Here is a 9,124-nt window from a genome sequence, read left to right as displayed (position 1 = left end):
TCCCTTTACCTTTTTTATACAGAGCTAGATAAATGGCAGCTGTGTGAAGATTAAAAAGTATGTTCCCCCACTCCCCGTGACTACAAAAGCACCATTACTGATTTCCAACAGTGCAATCCTATGGGTGACTACACAGAAATAAGCTCTACAGTACTTCAGTGGGGCTTTGGAGGTTGCTTCTGAGTAGACAGGGTTGGCTGTTGGTCATTAATTGATACTGCAAGCATTGAGAGATAGGTACGAAACAACACTTGGAAAGCGGCATTGTGCACGACTTACTAGAATAAGGCTAAATGAAAAAGGAATGGTTCAAAAAAGGTAAACACTGCAAATAGCTGCCTGCAGTGTTTCTGCTCATTTGGTGCATTTAGGGCAGCCATTTTGTCACACATAAACAGCACAATTATCTCTGACAGTCAGAAAGCTTAGCCAACACTTAATTTATTGTGCTCAGACTTGGCTGGAAGCTCCAGCTTCTGATCTTGACATTGCCCAAGCAATCCTTAAAATGTGCAGTGCTGGCTGTGGTTGAATTGAAGTTGTCTGAAGATGTTGAGGCGCCCTCTGCTGCCTGAAGAGTCAGCACCAAAATAAGATTTGGGAGGCTGCCAAGGTGAGACCGGCTGTTATCCTAAACACATTTTCTAGGGAGGGAGCTCTAGACATTGCTTACTTTGGATATGGTAGGACTTGCTTCAAAATAATTGTGCCACACATACTGGAAGGGGTGACACAGTAGAGGATTATCAAATTATGCCCTGGATGGAGAAAGTAGGTGGAACTAATTTTTCTCTTCCTTTAATACAAGGGTGGGGAACTACCGTAGATCCAGCCAAAAGGCTGAATACAGAACTGGCCTGTTCTCCATGGGGCACTTTGACACTTCACCATTACACCTAGTGTGCTCCTGATACTCCCTTTCCAGTTGCAACTCAGCACTTTCTGAATGTGGTATATTTTTCTGTCATCACAGAGGCAACAGAAAAGGTGCCGATTCAAAAAGCACTGGATTCTGCCAGAGGCTGCAAAGGAAGACTCAAGAGCACACCTAGAACATGATCCTAGTTCTTCCTTTTCAACTTGATGCTGCAGTTTAAGCTGTCCAGCATCTGCAGTCATATGATGGTCACATGGACATGTTGTTTAGTCGTTTAGTCGTGTTCGACTCTTCATGACCCCATGGACCAGAGCACACCAGGCACTTCTGCCTTCCACTGCCTCCCGCAGTTTGGTCAAACTCATGCTGGTAGCTTTGAGAACAGTATCCAACCATCTCTGTCATCCCCTTCTCTTTCCCAACATCAGGGTCTTTTCCAGGGAGTCTTCTCTTCTCATGAGGTGGCCAAAGTATTGGAGCCTCAGCTTCAGGATCTGTCCTTCCAGTGAGCACTCAGGGCTGATTTCCTTCAGAATGGATAGGTTTGATCTTCTTGTAGTCCATGGGACTCTCAAGAGTCTCCTCCAGCACCATAATTCAAAAGCATCAATTCTTCGGCGATCAGTCTTCTTTATGGTCCAGTTCTCACTTCCATACATCACTACTGGGAAAACCATAGCTTTAACTATACGGACCTTTGTTGGCAAGGTGATGTCTCTGCTTTTTAAGATGCTGTCTAGGTTTGTCATCGCTCTTCTCCCAAGAAGCAGGCATCTTTTAATTTCGTAGCTGCTGTCATAGTTTGAACCAAATCATGCCGCAGGCCAAGTGTACCGGCTTGATGGGTCTAATTTGGGTCAAAGGCTCACCTTCACTGCTATTATGCCAGAACTTGGGGGTCACCCAATAAAACAGTATTGGAGGATTCAGGATAAAAAAAGAGAGAGACTTTTTAACACAGTACATAATTTATGGAATTTGTTGCTACAAGGCAAGCCAATAGCCACCAACTTAGCTTTAAAAGGGTATTAGCCAAATCCATGGAGAATAAGGTAATCAATACAATACAAATCTTTATTACTGTCATAGATCAGCATATAGGTAAACAATAGCTTTTACTCATGACTGAATCTTCAGGTTCAGAGATAGCACTGAGCAACAGAGCTGTTGCCTTGAGGTCCTGTTTGTGGGATCCCAGAGGAACTGGTTAGCCTGGACAAGATGAAACATTTGTCTAATCCAGCAGGGCTCTCCCTATGTTTATAAGTGATTAGTATGTCATCCAGCTTGGCAAGGAAGGCTATTAATACTCCTATGCTGACGGAACTGAGGTGAAAAGAGATACCTTCAGTGTCACATGTGAATTAAGGATGCCAGGACATTTTAGCAGAAATCTGTCTTAATAACTCGCCCATACTCCCAAAAGAAACAGAGTTAAGATTCTTTGGGAATGGTCATGCAGGACAATATTCACCAGGCATAGCTTAAAAAAAAAAAAATCACTACAGCATTGTGATGGAGGAGCTGTGCTTGTGAAACTTCAGCATCACTGTTAACTTTTGAGAACGACAGCCTTACTCATCAGATACCTGAAATATTATTGTCAGTATTGTCAGGAGCAGTAACATGATCATCTTGGGTTTTGCTGTACTAATTTACTAATATTTCCAGGGATGCAAACTTGAATAAAATATGGGGGAGAGCAGGTAAGCCCATCCCAAATAATTGATCACACACAGACTTTGAATGGCAATGCCCAAAAACCTGGAGGGGGGAGCCCAGCCCTCTCAAATATTTTATTGGGTGGGACCTCAGCTCCTTGGATTTGGCTCCTATGCTTTGCTCTAAATTCCAGAAGAAAGACGGAGGCAGCCTGCTCCTGCCAACCTAGCAGTTCGAAAGCATGCCAGTTCAAGTAGATAAATAGGTACCTCTCCAGCGGGAAGGTAAACAGCATTTCTGTGCGCTGCTCTGGTTCGCCAGAAGCGGCTTAGTTATGTTGGCCACATGACCCAGAAGTTGTACGCCAGCTCCCTCGGCCAATAAAGTGAGATGAGCACCACAACCCCAGAGTCGTCCACAACTGGACCTAATGGTCAGGGATCCCTTTACCCTTCACCTAACCTTCTCTAAACGTATGTTCTTGTTCTCTTATTCTGTGTTAAGTCTGCAGTCTGCAAGCTGTGCATACAGTATTCCATCCGCTTAAGTTGCCATTCTTCTCTCGATTTCCATTTTTGGGCTAACAAAACAGGGGCCGCAGTGTACAGTATATAAATAACCTTGATAGCGCTTTCAAAACACGTGCTTGACTTCCAGCCACCTTGGTAGGATTTTGACCCTGAATGCTGGGATGCCAACACTGGCGACCCAACAAGAAACACAACCACAAAAACGGACTGTAACCCTAAACTGACAAAACCACCAAACTCGACGATCACTTCCTCCGTAAGCCATTTCTTTCCCTGGGAAGTTCGCGCCAGAGCGGTGATTTGGGGAGACCCCATTGGCTGGCGGCGGCAGGTGCACCGCACGGAGGAGCTTGGAAGCTACAGACCCGCCGAAGGCGCGTTCCATTCTCCAGGGGACACCGACGAATGTGACCTGCGCAAAGCCTCCTTTACAAAAGCGAGTTTCTTTTTCCCCTCCTCTTCCCTCCACCCCCCTCGCCTCGAGGACAATGGGCCAGACCCGGAACTCTGGCCCTGGGATTTGCCACGGGGCGCGCGCCACCCTCAGTCGCCTGGCAGAGGCGCGAGCGAGCGCAGTGAGGCTGCTCTAAGCTCTGGAGAGGGAATGGAGCTCGCCGAGGTGGACCTGGGCGACCCCGGGGAGCAGCCGGGCCGGGCCGGGGTGTGCAGCAGCGCGGACAGCCCGGCGGAGGAGGAGGAAGAAGGGGAGGAAAGCGAGGAGGCGCTGTCGCGCAGCCGCGCCTCCTCGCTGGTGAACGGCCTCCTGACCGAGCTGTACAGCGTGGGGCGCGCCCGCCATCGCGACAGCGTGGACAGTTCCACCGAGGCGTCCGCCGGCTCCGACGCCTTCCCCGGCGGCAGGGGCAGCAGCGCCGAGTCCCGCTTCCTGCAGGAGCTGCGGCGAAGGCCCGGCCAGCGGCACCAGAGGACGTACCTGGCGCAGAAAGGTAAAAGGGTCGGGGGTTTCCCACCTCCGGAGAAGGAGTTTCCTGCTTCTTCCTCCTGGCAGGCAGAAAGTCAACAGGTGAAGATGTCCTGCTCTGCATCTCCATGGTGCGGGCGCGGAATGCTGCACTGCACCGGTCGGCTTTCTGTTTATTTGTACGAGAGCACTGCCAGGAAAGTGAAGAGAGTTGGCAAACTTGTCCTTGCAGGATGACTTTGTTACTCATATATTCCAAGCAGTGCCATTTTTCTAGAAAAAGAGGTGCCGGTGCTCAGCGTGATCTTCTCCCTTGTTCTCTTGAAATGGCAATGGCGCCCACCTGAAAGGTGCCGGAGCACCTGTCAACTCCCGCTGAAAAAAAAGCATTGTCTGGGCTCTGAGTGTGCACCTGTTGCATTCATCCCCCATCCCTCTTCTTCGACTGAATTAGGACTTTGCTGCTCAAGACTTTCCTCTCTTCCTATTTGTCCTTAGGATTTTTCAGACTGTGCCTCAGATCTGCTTCCATGGCCCAATTTTTAAAATCCTGTTTACTTTCAGCTAAGCAAACAATCTTCTTTCTTCTTTTCTTTACTCATCATTCTTTTGGAGCCCTTTTTCGTGTTTGCTTTTCCCTAAAAACAACACTAGTGGGTGCACATTTCACAAACTTACCTTCCATGCAGGTTTATGACAGATTGTTAGCGGAAAAGGATACTGCCAGCTCATGTTTCCTGCTCCCTTTTCCGTTGTCAAGTCTTCCTGAAGTTATGCTGTTGTTGTATGCTAAAACTGGGATCTAAATTGGCGCTGCAGCCACTTTAGCTACTGTACATTCAATCAAGGATGACCACAGAATAGCCACGGATGATGAAGAAAGCAAAATAAGGGAAGTCTTAGTCAAAAAAGAACAGGGAGGAATCAACCTATCAATTGCTTTTCTTAATGTCCTGAATACTGATGTTAAGTAAGTAAACATTTACCAGCAGGGATGATCTTAAATTGGTATGGCATCATTGCTTGCAATTTTGGCATATTGTCATGGGTTGTTGAACTGAAACTTTTATAGCTCTTTGTGTCCATCTTTAGGTGTTTAGATGTTAATACTGGGTGTATATCATCACATTTTTTCTTACCTCAGCAGGTTACATACGTCTCTGCTTCACTGTCATCTCATACACTCACCTTCTATGTTTATACCTCTTACAGTCCCACATAAGCTCCCTAAGGTAAATTCCCAGCTTCTGTTTTTCAGCAGGGCAAAGTAGATCTATACTTAATCAGCAGCAGACTTGGCGCTTTTGTTAAGCTAGAGAAGCTAATACGCTAACACAGTTTACAGAGATTGCTAATACATATTTATGCTGACCTGAGACTCTAAAGGGACGCGAGTGGCACTGTGGGTTAAACCACAGAGCCTAGGACTTGCCAATCAGAAGGTCGGTGGTTCGAATCCCCGCGATGGGATGAGCTCCCGTTGCTCGGTCCCTGCTCCTGCCAACCTAGCAGTTCAAAAGCACGTCAAAGTGCAAGTAGATAAATAGGTACTGCTATGGCGGGAAGGTAAACGGCGTTTCCGTGTGTTGCTCTGGTTTGCCAGAAGCGGCTTAGTCATGCTGGCTACATGACCCAGAAGCTGTACGCCGGCTCCCTCGGCCAATAAAGCGAGATGAGTGCCGCAACCCCAGAGTCGGGCACGACTGGACCTAATGGTCAGGGATCCCTTTACTTTAAGACTCTAAAGGAGATAGTTTGAGGAGGGGGTAACCTCTGTTTCCTCTGCAACAGCAATTAAACAGGCCAATATAGTTTTCATAATTGTTTCCTAATTCGGCTAGATTCTGAGTCAGATGTTATGATGTACCATCTCTTTTGCTTTGGTCCTGAAGCACTAACTGTTTGTGGACTGTTAGCCATGGCTTCTGTTGTGCCGTCCCATCACTCTGAGGGAAGGGATTGAGAGAAGGGCTCAAGCCTGTCTTGGGCCTTTGCGCTAGGATTCCTAATTTAAGGCTTGGGAGCCCCCAACAGTCTCCATGGGGCATCTGAACCTGGCTCTTTTGCTCATTGGCTCAGATAGTTATACTGTGTGGTGTTAATAATGCCAAGGTTACGGATTCAATTGCTGTGAGAGCCATACAATTTTAAAAGAAGGGTAATATTTCAGTAGTAGTGGTCCAAGTTGAAAATGTGGCCTTTTAAAAGATACTGTGCAGCAAGGCCAGGAGACGAGGATTGCCTTGGAGAGATGCTACCAGTCAGAGTGGACAATACTGGGTTGGGTAGAGACACAGTCTGCCTCATATGCTGATATGACGCTGCCTCTGAGTAAGATCATATGTCACTCTAGCCTAGTATTGCTACTGTTAATAGCCTTATTATGGACAGTAGCTTCCTAAAAGCATATTTATTTTCTTGTCCTGCATGTTCATACCTATAACAGGAATTAATAGATTGCAGTTGGTCATTACCTTACAGATGTTTTGTCCTGATTACTGGTGATGTGTGGCACTCCTGGTTCATTTGTAGGCCCCTTAGAAAATACTGCCATGATAAGAGTTAATAACTAATGTCATCTACCAGCTACTATGACAACTAAATGTTGATCTGTTGAACTAATTTTATTTTAAAAATAAAAATTTTATTGGTCAAAGTAACATCTTTCTGCAACATGCCAAACTCTGATCCACAGATTCTCATCTTGCCTGCTTTCCCCTTCTCTCCACATAAGAAGCAGCTAGTGATCTACCTTTCCACTTGCTTAAAGCTTTCATCTCTTCCCTCCCTGCCTTGTCTTCATTTTATGTACTGTATTTTTAGATTTGTAAGTCTATCTATCAACCTTTCATAACCTGCTCATGGAGCCTTTTCAGCCGGAAAGAGTGGGATTCTAATATTCGATGGCTTTGTATTCTCAGCCTGCTGTATTTACAATATGGGCAGCATAATGGTGACCTATCTTATAGGCTCAACTGACCTACCTTATAGGCTCAACCTTATAGGCTCAACTCAACCAAGACAGCCTGTGTGAAACACTTTGAACACTGAAAAAGCATTATATAAATATTATTATCATTCTCTTAGTGGGTGTGTTCAATCAAGTTTTCCCATAGCACCTGAAATTCTACCTCTGGTTTTCCTTCTCTGGTCATCAGCACGTTGTGTAGGATAAGTACTCTTTTTAATAAGTCTCCTATCATTACATTGAAAGATATCCCAGTACTGAATTTTTAAAGGGCCATTTCAGTGAGGTCCATACTACAATGTCTGTTAACATCACAATACAGTTCCTACGTTCTGCATGCAGATAACACCCCTGTTGAATGCCATTCTCCCTGTTCTCTGCTGCGTTCTTTCTCAAAGGGTTAAGGGTTGTCCACTGTTACTGATTACAGATATAACCTTCTTTATTTGTTTTAGCTAATTTCATGAATGGCAAGCAGCTGTTAACTTAAATGCTGATTTCTTTTACCTGCTTTTGCCCACTAGAGGGTGCATGCTATGTAAATAAAATTGCTGTTTTAAAGATTACAATTTTATTTGCAGGTGAATTTATGTTCAAAGATCTCTAAACAATCTAAGAAGCTTAAGTTACCAGCAAACCCTATATATTAAATATTTGCAGCTAATGAAAAATACAGTATGGGCTTTTTACAAAGTCCTTATGATGCCAAATGAACCTGCAATGGGGAAAGAATGTTGTTGTTGTTTGGTCGTTTAGTCGTGTCCGACTCTTCGTGACCCCGTGGACCAGAGCACGCCAGGCACTCCTATCTTCCACTGCTTCCCGCAGTTTGGTCAGACTCATGTTTGTAGCTTCGAGAACACTGTCCAACCATCTCGTCCTCTGTCGTCCCCTTCTCCTTGTGCCCTCAATCTTTCCCAACATCAGGGTCTTTTCCAGGGAGTCTTCTCTTCTCATGAGGTGGCCAAAGTATTGGAGTCTCAGCTTCAGGATCTGTCCTTCCAGTGAGCACTCAGGGCTAATTTCCTTAAGAATGGATGCGTTTGATCTTCTTGCAGTTCATGGGACTCTCAAGAGTCTCCTCCAGCACCATAATTCAAACGCATCAATTCTTTGGCGATCAGCCTTCTTTATGGTCCAGCTCTCACTTCCATACATCACTACCGGGAAAACCATGGCTTTAACTATACGGACCTTTGTTGGCAAGGTGATGTCTCTGCTTTTTAAGATGCTGTCTAGGTTTGCCATCGCCTTTCTCCCAAGGAGCAGGTGTCTTTTAATTTCGTGACTGCTGTCACCGGGGAAAGAATAGGAAATGAAATATGCATGTATGTACAGTGGTACCTCAGGTTACATACACTTCAGGTTACAAACTCCGCTAACCCAGAAATATTACCTCGGGTTAAGAACTTTGCTTCAGGATGAGAAAAGAAATCATGCAGTGGTGGTGCGGTGGCAGCAGGAGCCCCCATTAGCTAAAGTAGTGCTTCAGGTTAAGAACAGTTTCAGGTTAAGAACAGACCTCCAGAACAAATTAAGTTCTTAACCCGAGGTACCACTGTATTACATTTATATCCCATCTGTCCCCTAAGGAGCTCAATGTGATTTACATGGTTCTTTTTCCTTCCAATTTTATACTCACAACAACCCTGTGAGGTAGGTTAGACTGAGAGTGAATGACTGGCTCAAGGTGAGCTTCATGGCTGAGTGAGGATTTGAATTTTGATCTCCCAGGTCTTAATCTAACTCTGTAAATGCTACACCAAACTGGCTTACTTGAGTCAAATGTTGCCAGTAGCTAAATGCTTCTGAAGGAGATACTTATAGTATACCAAGGAGCCTGAACAATTTAGTAAAATAATGGTAATAATTTGGAAAACATGTTATCAGGTTCATGGGTATATAAAACTGCAGATGAAATTCTCATGCAGTTGTGATTATTATCTCTTAATAATTCCATTATTTTACTGATTTCTGTTGCTTTAATTTGTGGATTTACTGCTATATATATTACCGTGGGAGTAGTCTTGAGCAAAGTATTGACCTAATAATAAATAACTTGTTATCCATCATTCACTGTAAACTTCTTAAGGTGTAACACAACATGAACTCTTTGAGTGTGGCAGGGAATTTTCCCAAGAATATGCATTTATAGCAGTGGCGAG

The 9,124-nt window shown here is 44.9% G+C and overlaps 1 protein-coding gene across 2 annotated transcripts in view; it reads left to right on the top strand.

Annotated features, from left to right (window-relative positions):
• The first annotated feature begins 3,220 nt into the window (after window positions 1-3,220).
• The window catches only part of TBC1D30 (TBC1 domain family member 30), a 45,094-nt gene continuing 39,190 nt past the window's right edge, over window positions 3,221-9,124 (top strand). For both annotated transcript variants that reach the window (XM_083699158.1, XM_083699159.1), the window contains exon 1: window positions 3,221-4,016. In XM_083699158.1, the coding sequence (XP_083555284.1) occupies window positions 3,674-4,016 (343 nt within the window). In that variant the 5' untranslated portion in view covers window positions 3,221-3,673. The remainder of the gene's footprint in view (window positions 4,017-9,124) is intronic.

This window comes from Podarcis gaigeae, assembly GCF_964106915.1.
Source record: "Podarcis gaigeae genome assembly, chromosome: 10".
Taxonomy (NCBI): Eukaryota; Metazoa; Chordata; class Lepidosauria; order Squamata; family Lacertidae; genus Podarcis; species Podarcis gaigeae.
The sequence above is the reverse complement of the archived record's forward strand: the minus strand, read 5'-3'. Positions and strand labels throughout refer to the sequence as shown.